The sequence below is a fragment of the Mustela nigripes genome, chromosome 16 (assembly GCF_022355385.1).
Source record: "Mustela nigripes isolate SB6536 chromosome 16, MUSNIG.SB6536, whole genome shotgun sequence".
Classification (NCBI taxonomy): domain Eukaryota; kingdom Metazoa; phylum Chordata; class Mammalia; order Carnivora; family Mustelidae; genus Mustela; species Mustela nigripes.
Window position 1 is genome coordinate 854,944 of NC_081572.1, and position 18,027 is coordinate 872,970.

At 69.9% G+C, this 18,027-nt stretch overlaps 1 protein-coding gene across 2 annotated transcripts; it reads left to right on the forward strand.

Moving 5' to 3' along the window:
* The first annotated feature begins 117 nt into the window (after window positions 1–117).
* FASN (fatty acid synthase) lies at window positions 118–17,757 on the forward strand. Of its 2 annotated transcripts, XM_059379003.1 has the most exons (42): window positions 118–330; window positions 1,932–2,065; window positions 2,714–2,866; window positions 3,987–4,160; window positions 4,277–4,477; window positions 4,580–4,702; window positions 4,791–4,906; window positions 4,981–5,115; window positions 5,633–6,104; window positions 6,180–6,367; window positions 6,466–6,655; window positions 7,257–7,351; window positions 7,470–7,604; window positions 7,688–7,891; window positions 8,044–8,159; window positions 8,456–8,631; window positions 8,731–8,922; window positions 9,005–9,085; window positions 9,203–9,382; window positions 9,593–9,772; window positions 9,861–10,064; window positions 10,567–10,871; window positions 11,114–11,506; window positions 11,597–11,761; window positions 11,843–11,961; window positions 12,140–12,294; window positions 12,428–12,631; window positions 12,812–12,962; window positions 13,049–13,227; window positions 13,323–13,442; window positions 13,548–13,670; window positions 13,783–14,006; window positions 14,103–14,304; window positions 14,399–14,550; window positions 14,663–14,754; window positions 15,018–15,169; window positions 15,282–15,527; window positions 15,758–15,946; window positions 16,163–16,393; window positions 16,483–16,706; window positions 16,796–16,894; window positions 17,006–17,757. In XM_059379003.1, exons 2-42 carry the CDS (start codon window positions 1,939–1,941, stop codon window positions 17,393–17,395), a joined length of 7,557 nt encoding a protein of 2,518 aa, XP_059234986.1. In that variant the 5' UTR covers window positions 118–330; window positions 1,932–1,938; the 3' UTR covers window positions 17,396–17,757. The 2 variants fall into 2 exon arrangements, with proteins under 2 accessions (XP_059234986.1, XP_059234987.1); XM_059379004.1 differs by lacking the exon at window positions 118–330 and having other exon boundaries at window positions 1,916–2,065.
* Window positions 17,758–18,027: the final 270 nt, after the last annotated feature.

Here is an 18,027-nt window from a genome sequence, read left to right on the forward strand (position 1 = left end):
GGGCGCCGAGGCGCCCCTCCCGGCGCCCCCCGAGCGCCCGGCTCCCCGCGGCTGCGCGCCCCCGCGCGGGGTCCCGGCGGCTCGGCGGCGCGCGGCATCACCCCATCGGCGGCGGCGCGCCGGGTCCCGGGGCGCAGCCCCGACGCTCATTGGCCTGGGCGGCGCAGCCAAGCTGTCAGCCCATGTGGCGTGTCCGCGCGGGGACGGCCGCGGTTAAATAGAGTCGCGCCGGCCTAGAGGGAGCCAGAGAGACGGCAGCGGCCCGGCCTCCCCTCCGCCGCCCGCTCCATCCTCGCTCCGCCGCCCGCTCCGCCGCCCGCGCCAGACCAGGTACGAGCGGCCCCGCGCGGCCCGGGGGACGGGGGGCCGGGGCGGCGGCGGCGGGGCCCGGGGCGCCGGGGGGCCGGGGCGGCGGCCCGCACGCTGCGGTCTCGGGGCGCTCCCGCGGGGAGGGGTCGGGCCGTCGGGCCGCGGACTCCGAGCGCCCGCTGTGGGTGCGCGGGGCGCCGGGGGCCGGCGGGGCGGGTGGGCGAGGGCGAGGCCGGACGCCGGGCGCGCCGCGAACAGCCATTTTGGTCGCGGGCTGGGCCACGAGGCCCGCAGCGCCCGGCCGCATCCCGCAGCCCCGGTGCCGAGCGCCGCGGCCGGGGTGTTGGGCCGCGGCGGGGGGGAGCCGGCTCGCGTCACGTGGGCGCCGCGCGGAGCCCCAAGCGCCGGAGGGCGGGCGGGCGGCGAGGCGAGGTGGCGCCGCGGGGTCTCCAGCCCCTGCCCGGGCCGCGCCGCGCTCGGTGAATAGCAAGTAGGGGGACCGCGGGCGCTCTCTGGAGGCAGCGGCCGCCCCCGAGCCGGGCCGCCCCGGCCGCCCAAGGGCTCTTTATGCGGCGCTGGGGATGGGGGCTCCCTCCGGGCCGGGACTCGGGCACGCGGGGCCACGCGACGAGGACGCTGCTCTCCGCTCGCGCGCCCTTGCTCGGAGAGGCCCGGGGACCCGGGGCGGCCGGAGACTGGCGTGTCCGCTGGTCCTTAGCGCCACGAGGCCCTGAGGCCTTGGCGGAAGTGGCCGGACCAAGCCTGGCTTTGGCCCCCTCCTCCGGGAGCCGCCCAGGAGCGCCCGTGCTCAGGGGGGTGGGGGCTTTCCACGCAGGGGGCCCTGGGTGGTCGGCCAGGCTGTGCAGAGGTGGCCGGGGGGTGTCCTGAGGCCTCACCTGCACAGGTGTGCAGGCGTGAGCAGCACTTGCCCTGCCCCTCAACCAAGGCCGGGTCTCCCAGGTTGGACCCTGCTTAGGTGGTCAGACCAGGGTGGATCCACCTGCAGGGGCTCTGCACTTGGGACCCCCATGTCCCTCCCAAACCCTGGCAGTCCATGGGCTGCCCTTAGTGGAGAGCAAGCTGGCGTGTGGGGGGCAGGGCCCACTGGCCCGTGTGGGCCGGTACTCCCCCAACTCCGACTTTGGGACCCTCTTTTGCTTGTTTGATTCCCTGGGTCAGCTCCCAACAGAATGAGGGCCAAGTGGCCCCGTCCCGGGAAGAGTTTGGCCCTTCTGGGATGGCCCCGTCCCAGGAGCATCCCAGCAGATGGGTGCAGAGCCCACCTGCCCACAGTACAGGGCAGCAGGGCCACGGGGTAGTCACCCAGGCCAGAGTCCCACATGGGACAGGTCAGTGCCAAAGGCTAGAGGGCCCGATCCTCCTAATGACGAGTAAGGGCTGGCTGGACCGTCATGGACCCCCACCCCGTGCACCCGGGGCTTCTGTCCTGGCCAGTGCAGGGCGCAGGAGCTGGCCACCTGGATCGTGGTCTCAGTGCTCTCAGACCCATAGGTGGTGCTGTGGGGTCGGGAAGCCCGGGGAGAGGGCAGGAGGCTGCATCCTGGTGGTGTGGCTCCTGCAGCTGACCAGCTCCAGGCCCCCACACTGCCCTCCCTGTACAGAACAGCCATGGAGGAGGTGGTGATCGCTGGTATGTCCGGGAAGCTGCCCGAGTCGGACAACTTGCAGGAGTTCTGGACCAATCTCATCGGCGGCATAGACATGGTGACAGACGATGACAGGAGGTGGAAGGCTGGTGAGTGGGTGGCCCCTGCACTCGCCTCCCACACCGCGCAGACCGGCTCCAGCCTGAGCCCCCGTCCCAGCGGCAGAGGCCCTGGACCCTGAGGCAAAGCTGGGGACTGAGAGCCAAGCCTGGGCATGGCCGAGCTAGGTGACCCACTGGGGGGGGGGCAGGTCCAGGGTGAGGCCAGGTGGGGCAGGCACCCCTGGTCCCACCGCCCACCACCCTGTCCCTCAGAGCCCAGCCAGGCACTGCCAGATAAGATGCCAGGTTCTCTCGGGAAGCTGGTTTGACTCCCTCCCGCCCAGGAGGTTCTTCCGTGGAGCCGTTGTACCTGATCTGCGGGGTGTGAGTCAGCCGCTGGGGTTGGGCTGGCCGCTGCCGCCAGGCAGCATTAGGGCAGGCAGGGGTCTCCGGCTGGGGCCGTGGGGAGTGAGGAAGCCCCGTCCCCACTGTGCTCTGCTCCGAGGCCACCTCCCACATGGCTGCCCAGTGCGGCCCCTGCTCAGAAGCAGGGCTGGTGTCGCCCACAGGGCCCCCGAGACCCAGCAGCACTGGCCCCTGCCCAGTCTTCTTCAGGAGCTCATGGCCCCCCGTCACGGCAGGGACTTCGTCCTTGGTCCCTGGGGTCCCACAGCCCTCCACTGCCTCTGTCTGCAGGGCTCTACGGCCTGCCCAGGCGGTCCGGCAAGCTGAAGGACCTGTCCAAGTTCGACGCCTCCTTCTTCGGGGTGCACCCAAAGCAGGCTCACACGATGGACCCCCAGCTGCGCTTGCTGCTGGAGGCCACCTACGAGGCCATCCTGGATGGAGGTGGGTCCCCATGCGGCTGCGGGCCGGCCGTGGCCTCCTTGGGGCTGGGGGCCCCGTCCCTGAGGTTCCCACCTCTCCAGAAATCATGACATCACTGCCTCTTCCCACGTCTAAAAGCAGAAGTCTAAAGACACAGAAATACCAAGGAGGCAGCCCAAGGCGCTGCGGCTCTCTGGGGCTGTGGCTCAGGGCCCGTGGGCTCAGGGCGGTGCGGGAGGCGTGGGCCTGGGAGCAGGTTGAGGTTTCACAACATGCAGGTGTCCCTGGCATGCCCTGACGCCCCAGTCCCCTCCCTCCCCAGAGGACAGCTGCTCTTGGGGCGAGGGTGGAGTGCCAGGCAGACCGGGAGGTGGGGGCCGGCCCCCAGGACGCGTGCCCTCCACTCTCCCCTTCTCTGGGCTGTGTCTGGCCTTGTACAAGTGCCCTGAGACAGCTGTCCCTTGTCACGGGGCACAGACCGGTCCCTACCACCCCAGGGGCCTAGGAGCCCTGCCTGGTGGGGAGAGGAGGCTGGCCTCGTGGGCGTGGCACTCGGCAGGTGGGTGGCAGGAGCCCGGCCCTGAGGGGGAGCAGGGGGCCGACCCATCGCACTGCAGGCGGGCAGTCCTGGCCCACCCGCTCGCTTGCCCCACAGCCGGCCGGCCCCCGGGCCTTGAACTCAACAGTGTCGCCAGCACAGAGCTCCCTGGGGTGAAGGGCAAGCGGAGACCTTGGGTACCGCTCCCCGGGGGCTGGTTGGGGTCCCTCCCTCCTTTCTCAGCCTGGACACTCAGCCTTTGTCTCCCTCTGTTTCCTTATCTGAGCCTGTCCTAGGGCTGCCCTTGGCGCTCGGGTGCTCATTGGTCCTGGGGCTTGCCAGACCCTACTGGTGACACCAGGGGCCAGGGGAGTGTCCTGAAGACAATGCTGCCTTCTATCCTCCCCTCCAGCTCTCTCGGGCCTCTGCCTGACCCAGAGCCTGGAGCCCCACCTGTCTCCTGGGCCCTGAGTTCCCTGTCTTCCACCCCAGCTGGGCTGGCTGCTCGGCTCAGGCCCCTCCAGAGTCGGGCCACAAGGGGAGGACTTACCCCAGAGCTGGACAACAGGCCCAGCCGCCAGGTCTCACCATTGCTTCCTGCAGGCATCAACCCAGCGTCACTCCGAGGGACACACACCGGTGTCTGGGTGGGCGTGAGCGGCTCCGAGGCCTCGGAGGCCCTCAGCCGAGACCCCGAGACTCTCCTGGGCTACAGCATGGTGGGCTGCCAGCGGGCCATGATGGCCAACCGTCTCTCTTTCTTCTTTGATTTTAAAGGTGGGTGCCCGCTCAGCCCCTCCGGGCCCCTGGTTCCCCCAGGATGGCTGGCCGGGGCTCCCAGGGGAGGCCATGCGGCTTCCGCCACTGGGCCCCCACATTGTGCTGTTTCCCAGGGCCCAGCATTGCTCTGGACACGGCGTGCTCGTCTAGCCTCATGGCTCTGCAGAACGCGTACCAGGCCATCCACAGCGGGCAGTGCCCCAGTGCCATCGTGGGCGGCATCAACATCCTGCTCAAGCCCAACACGTCCGTGCAGTTCATGAAGCTGGGCATGCTGAGCCCCGAGGGCGTCTGCAGGTCCTTCGATGAGTCTGGTGAGCGGCAGCGGGTGATGGGCTGGGCGGCAGCCCCAGAGCACCTGGCCTGGGGGCTGAGGGTCTGCAGCACCCCGGGCCTCACTGGCGCTCTGCACACAGGGAGCGGCTATTGCCGCGCAGAGGCAGTGGTGGTCATGCTGCTGACCAAGAAGTCCCTGGCCCGGCGTGTGTACGCCACCATCCTGAATGCCGGCACCAACACCGACGGCTGCAAGGAGCAAGGTGGGCGCCAGCGGGGCTTGGAGGGGCCCCGGGCCGGGCTACCGCGAGGGGTCATCGGCCGGGGGCTGAGGCCTTGCTCGTCCTGCAGGTGTGACCTTCCCCTCTGGGGAGGCGCAGGAGCAGCTCATCCGCTCCCTGTACGAGCCAGCCGGGCTGGCCCCAGAGTCCCTGGAGTACATTGAAGCCCATGGCACGGGCACCAAGGTGAGCGCCCCGCCAGCACCCCGCGCCCGAGAGGTACTCAGCTGGGGTCCTGACCCTCCTCCTGTCCTCCACAGGTGGGTGACCCCCAGGAGCTGAACGGCATTGACCGAGCCCTTTGCACCACCCGCCGGGACCCGCTGCTGATCGGGTCCACAAAGTCGAACATGGGGCACCCAGAGCCCGCCTCAGGGCTGGCGGCACTGGCCAAGGTGGGTGGGCGAGTCCAGAGCCGTCCTGCCTGCCAGGCCAGGGTCGGGGGGTCCCACGGCTATGCTCAAGGGGCGTGAGCCACGGAGGCCCAGGCAGCAGGGGCCAGGCCGATGACCGGTCTCCCCCCTTGCTCTCTGTGGGTCAGACACTCAGCCAGAATAGGGGGCAGCGAGGACCAGGTGGCCTGTGGGGAGAGCCCGCGCTGTAGCTGCCGGTGCTCTAGGTTTCTTCCGGCTGGCGTAGTCACCCGTTTGTGGCTTCCGCAAGAACTGGGACCTGGAAGGAGCCCTGGCGGGGGTGGGGGGCGGTGCCTCTGTGTCTAGGCCCACAGCCCACCCATCCAGGGGCCGCCACAGGGCCCCGGGTGAAGGCAGGAGGCCCAGAGAAGGGAAGGGACTTGAGGTCAGATCGTTGGGTCCCTGCACCGTGGTGGGCTGAGGCTGGGGACAGGCAGGCCTCCGGCAACAGCGCTGAGCTTCCGGGGCCAGCTGCCCCGCTGACTGCGAGCCTCCGCAGGTGCTGCTGTCCCTGGAACACGGGCTCTGGGCCCCCAACCTCCACTTCTGCAGCCCGAACCCTGAGATCCCCGCCCTCCGGGAAGGGCGGTTGCAGGTGGTGGACCGGCCCCTGCCTGTCCGCGGCGGCATCGTGGCCATCAACTCCTTCGGCTTTGGAGGCTCCAACGTGCACGTCGTCCTCAGACCCAACTCACGGCCGCCCTCGCCATCCACCCCGCACGTCACCCTGCCCCGTCTGCTGCGGGCCAGCGGGCGCACTGCGGAGGCCGTGCGTTGCCTGCTGGAGCAGGGTCACCAGCACCACCGGGACCCGGCCTTCGTGAGCATGCTCAACGACATCGCAGGCAGCCCCCCCGCCGCCATGCCCTTCCGGGGCTTCACGATGCTGGGGGTGCAGGACGGCGGCCTGGAGGTGCAGGAGGTGCCGCAGCTGCCCCCCGGCCCGCGTCCGGTCTGGTTCATCTGCTCCGGTGAGAGCCCGGGCCCGTCCTGGGGGAGAGTGGGCGCCGGGCGGCCGGCAGCCCTGACCCATCTCCTTGGGACAGGGATGGGCACGCAGTGGCACGGAATGGGGTCGAGCCTCATGCGCCTGCACGGCTTCCGGGAGTCCATCCTGCGTTCCGACGAGGTGGTGAAGCCCCTGGGTCTGCAGGTGTCTGAGCTGCTCCTGAGCAAGGACGAGACCACCTTTGACGACCTCGTCCACGCCTTCGTCAGTCTCACCGCCATCCAGGTGTGCCCTGGGGGCCCAACAGCCTGTGGGCAGGATGGGGCTGCTGGACGGAGCTGGTGGCCAGACTGGCGTGACGTGTCACATCTCCCCCTCCCCAGATCGCTCTCATAGACCTGCTGACCTCAATGGGCGTGCGGCCGGACGGCATCATTGGGCACTCGCTGGGGGAGGTGGCCTGCGGCTACGCCGACGGCTGTCTCACTCGGGAGGAGACCATCCTCACCGCCTACTGGCGGGGCCAGTGCATCAAGGAGGCCAGCATTCCTCCGGGAGCCATGGCGGCCGTGGGTGGGCATCCCCGGGGTCCCCCGTCCTCCCCCTGCCAGCCTGGGGGTCCGGGGTGGGAGTGTCGTCCCTTGTGCTCCGTATGTGCCCACGCGGCAGAGGCGGCCACCCACCCTAGCACCTGTTGGGTGCAGCATGGCGGCCGTCTGTCAACCCGGCGCAGTAGCCACAGGGAGGGCTGAAGCCACGTGGGGTTGAGAACCAGCTCCCACCTGTAGGCAAGCAGCCCGAGGGCTTTCGGGAGAGTCGGTGTCGGAGCGGCTCGCCGTGGCTGCCTTCGACCTGCACCTGCTCGTGCTTTGGGCGGGCTGGGCTGGAGACAGGAGGGTTACCTCCAAGAGCCACCTCCCTGAGGTGCTGACGGGGGAGGCCAAGGCCCAGTGTCTGAGACCCAGCTGTCCACCCACGGCACAACAGAGAGAACACCTTCCCTTGAGATCAAACGTGGCAGGAGCGAAAGTGCCCGTAAAGGCCCTGCTCCGCGGTGGTCATTACCACACCCCTCATTAGGGCCTGCCTGGGGCGGCACCGTCCTCGCGGCGGGAGGGGGGGGTGTGCGCCTGGCTCTCCACAGCCCGCCCCCTGAGGCCACCCCTGCCCACAGGCCTGTCCTGGGAGGAGTGTAAGCAGCGCTGCCCCCCCGGCATCGTGCCCGCCTGCCACAACTCCGAAGACACGGTGACCATCTCCGGACCACAGGTGGGCCCGCGAGGCCAGGCGCGTCCCCGGGTCCCTTCCTTGTCCCTCGGGGGCGGCTCTGCGCAGGGCCAGGCAGCTGGCGTGGTGCACCATAGAGTCCAGACACCTCTGTCCTCAGGCCGAGATGGTCGCCTTCTTGGAGCAGCTGAAGGAGGAGGGTGTGTTTGCCAAGGAGGTGCGGACGGGCGGCATGGCCTTCCACTCCTACTTCATGGAGGCCATCGCCCCCACGCTGCTGCAGGCGCTCAAGAAGGTGGGCCGGCTGCCCTCGGGGGGGCTGCGCGGAGGCAGGGCGGCGGCAGCCACGGCCTCGCACTGACCGGGCCGTGTGCGCAGGTGATCCGGGAGCCTAGGCCCCGCTCAGCGCGCTGGCTCAGCACCTCCATCCCCGAGGCCCAGTGGCAGGGCAGCCTGGCCCGCACGTCCTCCGCGGAGTACAGCGTCAACAACCTCGTGAGCCCGGTGCTGTTCCAGGAGGCGCTCTACCACGTGCCCGAGCACGCCGTGGTGCTGGAGATCGCCCCGCACGCGCTGCTGCAGGTGCACACCCTGCCCGGGGGGCGGGAGCGGGGGAGGCCGGCCGGTCCCAGGAGGGACCCTGGTCTTGGGGCATCGGCCAAGAGCCGCCGAGGGTCTGGGCCTGGGGGCAGGTGGGAGCCGCTGAGAAAGGTCAAGCCCGTCTGCCCCGCCAGGCCGTCCTGAAGAGAGGCCTCAAGTCTAGCTGCACCATCGTCCCCTTGATGAAGAAGGACCAGACGGACAACCTGGAGTTCTTCCTCAGGAGCGTGGGCAGGCTGCACCTGCTGGGGTGGGTGGCCTCGCCGGGGAAGGGCGAGGGAGGGGGCAGGGTGGAGCGGGCCACCCGGAGCGTCTCCCCGACAGCAAAGCATTTGTACAGGGCCGCTCGGCGGCCTTGAAGTCATCCCCAGGAAGTGGGAGGTGGGTGCCAGGCCCCCCCAAGCTCCCTTGCTACGGCCCCCACTGCACCCCATCCGGGTGGCCTCCGGGGCCTCGTGGGAGACGACTGGCTGTGGGTATGACGGGGCAGTCCCGGGCCAGGCCGCCCGCCCTGGCCGGCACCTCACACCGTGCCCTCTCCACTAGCATTGATGCCAACCCCAACGGCCTGTATCCACCCATGGAGGTCCCGGTGCCCCGGGGGACCCCCCTCATCTCCCCCCACATCAAGTGGGACCACAGTCAGACCTGGGACGTGCCTGCAGCCGGGGACTTCCCCAGCGGCTCCAGCGGCTCCTCCGCGGCCACCGTCTACAGCATTGGTGAGGAGGGGCTGAGGGAAGCCTAGGGCCGGGCCGCGGGCGCTGGCAGGGCTTGTCTTCGCCCGCCCAGGCGCCGGCACTAAGGTTCAGCCCACACAGACACCAGTCCTGAGTCCCCCGACCACTACCTGGTGGACCACTGCATCGACGGCCGAGTACTCTTCCCTGCCACCGGCTACCTGTGCCTGGTGTGGAAGACGCTGGCGCGCTCCCTGAGCCAAAACATGGATGACCTGCCTGTGGTGTTTGAGGGAGTGACGTTGCACCAAGCCACCATCCTGCCCAAGACCGGTGAGGCGGGGCGGCCACCCGGCGAGGGCAGGGGAGCCAACGGCCGACCCCTGTGGCTCAGTGCCAGCCTTGCTGTCCACAGGGACCGTGGCTCTGGAAGTGCGGCTGCTGGAGGCTTCCCGCACCTTCGAGGTGTCTGAGAACGGCAACCTGATCGTGAGCGGTGAGCAGTGGGCATCTGGCCGGGCCCCAGGCTCTCCGGGGGGGCTTTGTCCCTGGGGGGGGCCCTTGGCGGCCAGGTCCGTGGGACGCGTCTCAGGCTTTTCTGCCCTCACCCCAGGGAAGGTGTACCAGTGGGAGGACCCCGACCCCAAGCTCTTCGACAGCCAGGATGGCCCGGATCCCACGGACCCCACGGCTGCGTTCTGCCTGTCCCAGGGGGACGTGTATAAGGAGCTGCGGCTGTGCGGCTATGACTATGGCCCCCATTTCCAGGGTGTCCTGGAGGCCAACCTCGAAGGTAGGGTGCCACGTTCTCATGGGAGGGGCAGGGAACAAGCCTTGGGGTTGTCTCCCTTCAGGCCACACGGCATCCGGGAGCCGTCGTGGGGGTGGGGGTGGGGACGGGGGTTGTGGGAGGCTGTACAGGGTGTGAGGGGGCACGTGGAGGGGAGGGTGCCGTGCGTGCGAGAGGCCCGGCCCGGCCACGCTGACGGCCCCTCGGCCACAGGCAACGCAGGCCAGCTGCTGTGGAAGGACAACTGGGTGACCTTTCTGGACGCCATGCTGCAGCTCTCCATCCTGGGGGCGGCCCAGCGCAGCCTGCGCCTGCCCACCCGCATCATCTCCCTGCACATCGACCCTGCCACGCACCGGCGGAAGGTGTACTCGCTCAAGGGCCAGGCCCAAGGTAGCCCCGTGTCCCGGCCCCTGCCCCACTGTGCCCCCGGCCACCACGGCCCGCGCGCCCCCAGCTTGCCCCTGCCTGTCCCCCACAGTGGCCGACGTGGTGGTGAGCAGCTGCCTGAATAGCACGGTGGCCGGGGGCGCCCACATCTCGGGCCTGCATGCGTCCGTGGCCCCGCGGCGGCAGCAGGAACAGCTGGCCCCCGTCCTGGAGAAGTTCTGCTTCACCCCACACGTGGAGGGGGGGCTCCTGGCCGGAGACACGGCCCTGCAGGAGGAGCTGCAGCTGTGCAGGGGTGAGTCCCGATCCCTGCGTCTGTGCCCCGCCCTTCACCGCTGCCTCTGGCGAGAGGGAGTCTCCCCTGCCCACGCAGCCCCTCGCCGGACCCGTTCCAGCTGGACAACCTCCTGCTTCACAAGGAGTGGAAACCCGCCTCCTCGAGAGGCCCCCGGCATTCAGGGTCGGCCCAGGGCACGAGGACAGATTCGTTCTTCTGGCCTCAGTCCCCAGCCAGCCATCGCGGGGGGTGGGGGCTGGGTGGCCTAGCCCAGCAGACTGCACCCCGTCCTCACCCCGGCGCCAATGGGTGGGGGACAACTTGTGGGGCGCCAAGCCTGCGCTCTGTAGGGAATCTGCCCTCTGCGGAGCTCATGCCTCGATGATACCAGAGGCCTGGCTCCCGGTCCTGGAGGACCAGGCGGCGGGCCTGGTTAGCCACGGAGCCTGCTCCGAGTGGGGCTCCAGGGACACTGGTGCAGGTGGGACCCTTCCCTAGTGGCCGTCTCTCCCCTTCTTAGGGCTGGCACAGGCCCTGCAGACCAAGGTGGCCCAGCAGGGGCTGAAGATGGTGGTGCCGGGACTGGACGGGGCTCAGGTCCCCCGGGAGCCCCCGCAGCAGGGCCTGCCGCAGCTGCTGGCCGCCGCCTGTCAGCTCCAGCTCAACGGGAGCTTGCAGATGGAGCTGAGCCAGCTCCTGGCCCAGCAGAGGCCCCTGCTGCACAACGACCCGCTGCTCTGCGGCCTGCTCGACGCCCCGGCGCTCAAGGCCTGCGTGGACACCTCCCTGGAGAACCTGACCAGCCTCCGCATGCGCGTCGTCGAGGTGGGTGTGTGGAGCCGGGTCCAAGCAGGCTCGGGCATCAGCAGCGCCGGGCCCCATCGGAGGTTGTGCCGAGGCTGCCCTTCTGTCCTTGACCTTTCTGCCCTGGTTGAAGGTGGGCTGGGGGGAGGACACGCGTTGGTGTTCTCTGCAGCAGGGTGGGCCGTCCTGGCAGACATCCGCCAGCTTGGACCCGGGTGTCTGCCGGGGGGGCCGCTGGGCCAGGATGCTCTCCCCGCCTGCAGGTGCTGGCTGGCGACGGCTGCCTCTACTCCCGCATCCCACTGCTGCTCAGCACCCAGCCCATGCTCCAGCTGGACTACACGGCCACGGACCGCCACCCGCAGGCCCTGGAGGCCGCCCAGGCCAAGCTGCAGGAGTACAACCTGACCCAGGAGCAGTGGGACCCTGCGGGCCCCGTCCCCAGCAGCCTGGGCCCGGCTGACCTGCTGGTGTGCAACTGTGCCGTGGCCACACTCCATGACCCAGCCACGGCCCTCAGCAACATGGCGGCTGCTCTCAAGGAGGGTGGCTTCCTGCTGCTGCACACCCTGCTCAGAGGACACCCCCTGGGGGAGACCGTCGCCTTCCTCACCTGCCCGGAGCCCCAGCGAGGCCAGCAGAGCCTCCTGAGCCAGGTGCAGAGGCGGGCTGGGGGCCGGGGGCGGGGGTTGCGGGGGTTGCGGGGGCTGGGGGCGGGCCCAGCACTGACCCCGCCCCCAACGCAGGATGAGTGGGAGGGGCTGTTTGCCCAGGCGCCCCTGCGTCTGGTGGCCCTGAAGAGGTCCTTCTACGGCTCCGCGCTCTTCCTGTGCCGCCGGCCGGCCCCTCAGGGCAGCCCCATCTTCCTGCCCGTGGAGGACACCAGCTTCCGCTGGGTGGACTCCCTGAAGGTCAGTGTCTGCCGGGCCGCCCAGCGCCGCGCTCACGGGCCTGGGGACCCACTCCGACGCCAACCCTCCCTCATCCCGCAGAGCGTCCTGGCAGACAACACCTCCCGACCCGTGTGGCTGACGGCCGTCAGCTGCCCCACCTCGGGCGTCGTGGGCATGGTGAACTGTCTCCGCCGGGAGCCCGGCGGGCAGCGGGTTCGGTGAGGGACAGCCCCGGGGCTGCAGGCCCCCACCCCGGCCCGGCTCTCTCTCCCTCTCCTGCCCCCACCCTTCCACTGCTCCCTCCCTCTCCCGAGCAGACTCTCTCCCTCCTCTGCCCTCTCCCCCCCCCACTCCCTCCTCTTCTCCAGCCTCCCTCACCTGTTTGGATGCCCCCAGATGCATCCTGGTGTCCAACCTCAGCAGCACGTCCCCCACCCCCAAGATGGACCCAGGCTCCTCGGAGCTGCAGAAGGTGTTACAGGGGGACCTCGTGATGAATGTCTACCGCGACGGGGCCTGGGGGGCCTTCCGCCACTTCCCACTGGAGCACGGTGAGCGCCCCGAGATGACTCCCTGATCCCCACCAGCTCCCTGCATTGTACCTGGGTGGGCTGAGGGTGATGGGGCCTGGGGGGCCCTGGCCGGAAAGCCCCCGTGGCAGCCCCGCTTCCCTCTTGCCGTCAGGCCTGCCGGAGGAGCAGACCGAGCACGCCTTTGTCAACGTTCTCACCCGGGGGGATCTCTCCTCCATCCGCTGGGTCTGCTCGCCCCTGCGCCACACCCAGCCCACTGACCCCAGTGTGCATCTCTGCACCGTCAACTACGCCTCCCTCAACTTCCGAGACATCATGCTGGCTACGGGCAAGCTGTCCCCCGACGCCATCCCAGGTGCGGAGCACATCCTCAGCCGCGGCAGACGCTCTGGGCCAGGGGCTGGGAGGAGGAGGGTCCTCGATCGCAGCGTTCGGGACCCAGGGGCTCCTGGTGCCTGAGCTTGTGCACTGCCCCCCGCCCCGCCCCGCCCCGCCCCTGGGAGACGCAGGGCTCACCACCGCTGTCTGCCCCCAGGGAAATGGTCCTCCCGGGACTGTATGCTGGGCATGGAGTTCTCTGGCCGGGACGCCAGTGGCAAGCGCGTGATGGGGCTCGTGCCGGCTGAAGGCCTGGCCACCTCCGTCCTGCTGTCGGAGGACTTCCTGTGGGATGTGCCGTCCAGCTGGTGAGTCGGGGGGACTCTGAGCCCGGTGCCCTGCATGGCTGCGGCCAAGCCTCAGGCCAAGCTGATATCCTGTGCGGTGCCCGCAGGACCCTAGAGGAGGCCGCGTCTGTGCCCGTGGTGTACACCACCGCCTACTACTCGCTGATCGTGCGGGGACGCATGCAGCGCGGGGAGACAGTCCTCATCCACTCGGGCTCCGGCGGCGTGGGCCAGGCCGCCATCGCCATCGCCCTGAGCCTGGGCTGCCGCATCTTCACCACCGTGGGTAAGCCCGCCAGCCCTCCCGGGAGCCCAGGGCTGCGCCCCCCGCCGACCCCAGCCCCACAGCCTGGCTCAGCAGCACGCGCCTCTCCCTGCCAGGGTCCGCCGAGAAGCGGGCGTATCTCCAGGCCAGGTTCCCCCAGCTCAGCGAGACCAGCTTTGCCAACTCCCGGGACACGTCCTTCGAACAGCACGTGCTACGGCACACGGCCGGGAAGGGTGAGCGGTGTCGCCTCCTGCCCGGGCCTAGGCGGGGGCCAGGTCGGGCACTCTGGACCTGGGCCCGGTGGTGATGGGAGGACCTCTCTTACCCCCACCCCTAAGGTGTCGACCTGGTTCTGAACTCTCTGGCGGAGGAGAAGCTGCAGGCCAGCGTGCGCTGCCTGGCCGTGCACGGCCGCTTCCTGGAGATCGGCAAATTCGACCTTTCCAACAACCACCAGCTGGGTGAGGCTGGCGGCGGGCGGTGGGCAGCGGGAGACCCGCACTTGGGCGCGGTCCGCAGGGTCGGCCGCGGAGGGGCTGCCGCAAGTGCTGAGCCCTCCCCCTGCCCGCGCAGGCATGGCTGTCTTCCTGAAGAACGTGACCTTCCACGGCATCCTGCTGGACTCGCTCCTGGACGACGGGAGCAGCGGCTGGCGGGAGGTGGCGACCCTGCTGCGGGCGGGCATTCGGGACGGCGTGGTGCGGCCCCTCAAGTGCACCACGTTCCCCAAGCACCGGGTGGAGGACGCCTTCCGCTTCATGGCCCAGGGGAAGCACATCGGCAAAGTGGTGGTGCAGGTGAGTGCGGCCCCTGGGGCCCCCGGCTCTCCCCCCGCCCCCCCGCCCGCCCCGCCCCTCGGTCGGGCCTGAGCTGGGCTGCTGCTTGGGCCGCAGGTGCTCAAGGAGGAGCCAGAGGCAGGGCCACAGGTGCCCAGGCCCACACTGATGACCGCGGTGTCCAAGACCTTCTGCCCAGCCCACAAGAGCTACATCATCACGGGCGGCCTGGGCGGCTTCGGCCTGGAGCTGGCCCACTGGCTTGTGCTGCGCGGCGCCCAGAAGCTCGTGCTGACCTCTCGCTCCGGGATCCGCACAGGTGAGCGGGTCTGAGGGCTGGGACGCCCGCTCAGCTCTGCGCTCTCGGGTCTAGAAGCCCAGGGAGCCCAACCGCGCTGCCCCGTGTCCTGCAGGCTACCAGGCCAAGCAAGTCCGCGAGTGGAGACGCCAGGGCGTGCAGGTCCTGGTGTCCACCAGCAACGCCAGCTCTCTCGACGGGGCCCGGAGCCTCATCGCGGAGGCCACGCAGCTGGGGCCTGTGGGCGGCGTCTTCAACCTGGCTGTGGTGAGTGTGACTCTGAAGGGTTCCCGAGCAGGCCCCCCAGGGAAGGCCCTCCCAGGCCACGCTCTCCAGAGCCATGAGGTCAGGATAGCTGCTAAGAGTCCCTGACTCCCAGGTCCTGAGAGACGCCGTGCTAGAGAATCAGACTCCTGAGTTCTTCCAGGACGTCAACAAGCCCAAGTACAGTGGTACCGTGAACTTGGACAGGTGAGGTGTCCGGCCCTCTCAGCCCTTTCCCCGTCCCCCAGCGCGGCCTGGCCCTGACCTGGCGCGTGCCGGGAGCAGTTGTCTCGTGCCCTGCCTGCATCCCAGCACAGTTCCCACTGCCACTCGGGGACCAGGCGACAGGCCTCTGCGGGGGCCTGAGCTGGGGGCTCAGGGCCGTGGAGGCGGGTTAGCAGGCGGGGGCTCCTGGGCGTGGCGGCCGGTGGGCCGGGCCAGCAGGCAGGGTGTGACTCGAGCACTCACAGGGTGACCCGGGCGGCGTGCCCCGAGCTGGACTACTTCGTGGCCTTCTCGTCCGTGAGCTGCGGGCGCGGCAACGCTGGCCAGACCAACTACGGCTTCGCGAACTCGACCATGGAGCGTGTGTGCGAGAGGCGCCGCCACGACGGGCTCCCAGGTGCGTCTGCCCGGCAGCCCCCACCGCCCGCCCCCGGCCCGGCAGCCCCCACCGCCTGCCCCTGACGGGCGCCCCCTCTCACCCTGGCCCACTGGCCCTGGTCCTCCCATAGGCCTCGCCGTGCAGTGGGGCGCCATCGGTGACGTGGGCCTCATCCTGGAGTCGATGGGCTCCAACGACACGGTCATCAGCGGGACGCTGCCTCAGCGGATGAGCTCCTGCTTGGGGGTGCTGGATTTCTTCCTGAGCCAGCCCTACCCCGTCCTGAGCAGCTTTGTGCTGGCTGAGAAGAAGGCTGCCACCCAGGGAGACAGCAGCGCCCAGCAGGACCTCATGAAGGCCGTGGCCCACATCCTGGGTGAGGGAGCCCACCGTCCCCGCTGACCACTGTTGTCCTGGCTGGGAACAGGCTGTGCCTCTTCGCTGCGGGAGAGGCCAGGCACCCGTGGTCGGCACAGGGCGGGGTGGGGGGCTGCGTGCGGGAAGCAGGCCAACGGTGGTTTGGGAAGGGCACCGGCCGCCGGCGTGCTGCGCTCACCCGGGCCCCCTCTCCGCCTCCCGAACTGCCAACTGAGTCCCTGTCCCCAGGCATCCGAGACTTGGCCACCATCAACTTGGACAGCACGCTGGCAGACCTGGGCCTGGACTCGCTCATGGGCGTCGAGGTGCGGCAGATGCTGGAGCGTGAGCACGACCTGCTGCTGTCCATGCGGGACATCCGGCAGCTCTCGCTCCGCAAGCTGCAGGAGCTTTCTTCAAAGGGCGGCCCGGCGAAAGGTGCGTGGCTGTGAGGACAGAGCTGCAGGAAGGGGAGAGTCCCTGGGCCCCCCCGGCCCCCGGTGCCCCTCTGTGTTGCAGGCTCGTGAGCAGCTGAAGCCACCCCCCGGGTCAGGGCTTGGCCATCGGGCCCCTTCCTGCAAGCTCTTTGTGGGGCCTGGGGCGCCTCACCCTTGTCCGGCGCTGGGCCTCCCTAGCACCCTCCCCTCCTTGCAGAGCTGGAGAACGCCATGCCCAAGAACAGCAGCCTGGCCCATCAGCAGGCCCAGCCGAACCTGAGCACCCTGCTGGTGAACCCGGAGGGCCCCACCTTGACGCGGCTCAACTCGGTGCAGAGCTCTGAGCGACCGCTGTTCCTGGTGCACCCCATCGAGGGCTCCGTCACCGTGTTCCACAGCCTGGCTGCCAGGCTCAGCATCCCCACCTACGGCCTGCAGTGCACCCGAGGTGGGGACCCGTCCTGCAAGGCCGTCCCCACCCCGAGTGAGGCGCGTCCCACCCCCACCGCCTGCCGCTGACCTCCTTCTCCCCCGCAGCCGCGCCCCTGGACAGCATCCAGAGTCTGGCCGCCTACTACATCGAGTGCATCCGCCAGGTGCAGGCCGAGGGGCCCTACCGCATCGCCGGCTACTCGTACGGGGCCTGCGTGGCCTTCGAGATGTGCTCACAGCTGCAGGCTGCGCAGCCCGGCCCTGCCCCCGCACACAACAGCCTCTTCCTGTTCGACGGCTCGCACTCCTACGTGCTGGCCTACACGCAGGTGAGGCCCCCCTGGCGTCGGTGGGCTCCCCCTGCCCTGCCCGGCCCCCATCCGGCCCCCTGCTGCAGCGGCCCCTTGTCCCTCCGCAGAGCTACCGCGCCAAGATGACCCTGGGCTGCGAGGCCGAGGCCGAGGCCGAGGCCATGTGCTTCTTTGTGCAGCAGTTCGTGGACATGGAGCACGACAGGGTGGGTCGGTGAGCCCGGGGCGGGGAGCGGGGCCAGGGCTGGGCTCAGGGGTTGGGGGTGGACCCCGCAGGCGGGGGGCCGCTCACGGCTGTCCTGTGCCCCGGCCCGCAGGTGCTCGAGGCGCTGCTGCCCCTCCGGGGCCTGGAGGAGCGCGTGGCAGCCACCGTGGACCTGATTGTGCGCAGCCATGCCGGCCTGGACCGCCGGCAGCTGAGCTTTGCCGCCCACTCCTTCTACCACAAGCTGCGTGCGGCGGAGCAGTACGCGCCGCGGGCCACCTACCACGGCAACGTGACGCTGCTGCGCGCCAAGACCAGCAGCCTGTACGGCGAGGGCCTGGGCGCCGACTACAACCTGTCCCAGGTGTGCGACGGCAAGGTGTCCGTGCACGTGGTCGAGGGTGACCACCGCACGCTGCTGGAGGGCAGCGGCCTGGAGTCCATCCTCAGCATCATCCACAGCACCCTGGCCGAGCCCCGCGTCAGCGTGCGGGAGGGCTAGCCGCCCCCACGCCCCGGGGGACTGGGGTCCTGCCGGTGGGACCCCGCCCGCATCCCAGGCCGCCGGGGCCGCCGACTCGGAGACCTGCCGGGTCTGTGAAGGGTCGGCCGGCGGGCGGTGCGCCGTGTGGGGCCCGCGGGGGTCTGGCCCCCGCTCGTCCCTCCGGTTCTCCTATTTATTGCGTCGCTGGGGAGACGCCAGGGCCTCGTCCCCCCTGGGAAGGCGGGGGGTGCAGGAGCCCCAGCCCTGGGGCCCCCATGATGCAGGGGCCTGTGGAAAGGAGCGGCCCAGGGCACGCGGGCACCCGGTCTGTGTTTGTCTGTGTTCGTTTTTCAAGAAACATGATCCATGTTGCTGCTTGAGTTCTGGAATTTACTGTAGCTGTCTGTGTCCAGGGCCACGTCTGGACAATGTCCGTCTTTACCCCAACCTGGTGAACGCCCACCTGAGCTCTGGCCTCCGGCCACCCTTCCCTCCTCTAACAGCTGCCGTGGGGACCCGGGGTGGCGGGCTGCCCTTCTGCTCCCCGCAGCCCTCAGACACAGGGACAGGGCCTGGCTCCTGGAGGGCCAGGCGGGAGCTCTACTGGGAACACACAGCCAGGGGGACGCAGATAATCCACTGCTGCGGAC

Coding starts and splice junctions, on each gene's coding strand:
- FASN (XM_059379003.1), top strand. CDS start 1,939: ATGGAGGAGGTGGTGATCGCTGGTATGTCCGGGAAGCTGCCCGAGTCG. Junction 8,923..9,004: donor CACCATCCTGCCCAAGACCG/GTGAGGCGGGGC, acceptor TGCTGTCCACAG/GGACCGTGGCTCTGGAAGTG. Junction 16,895..17,005: donor TGGACATGGAGCACGACAGG/GTGGGTCGGTGA, acceptor CCCGGCCCGCAG/GTGCTCGAGGCGCTGCTGCC.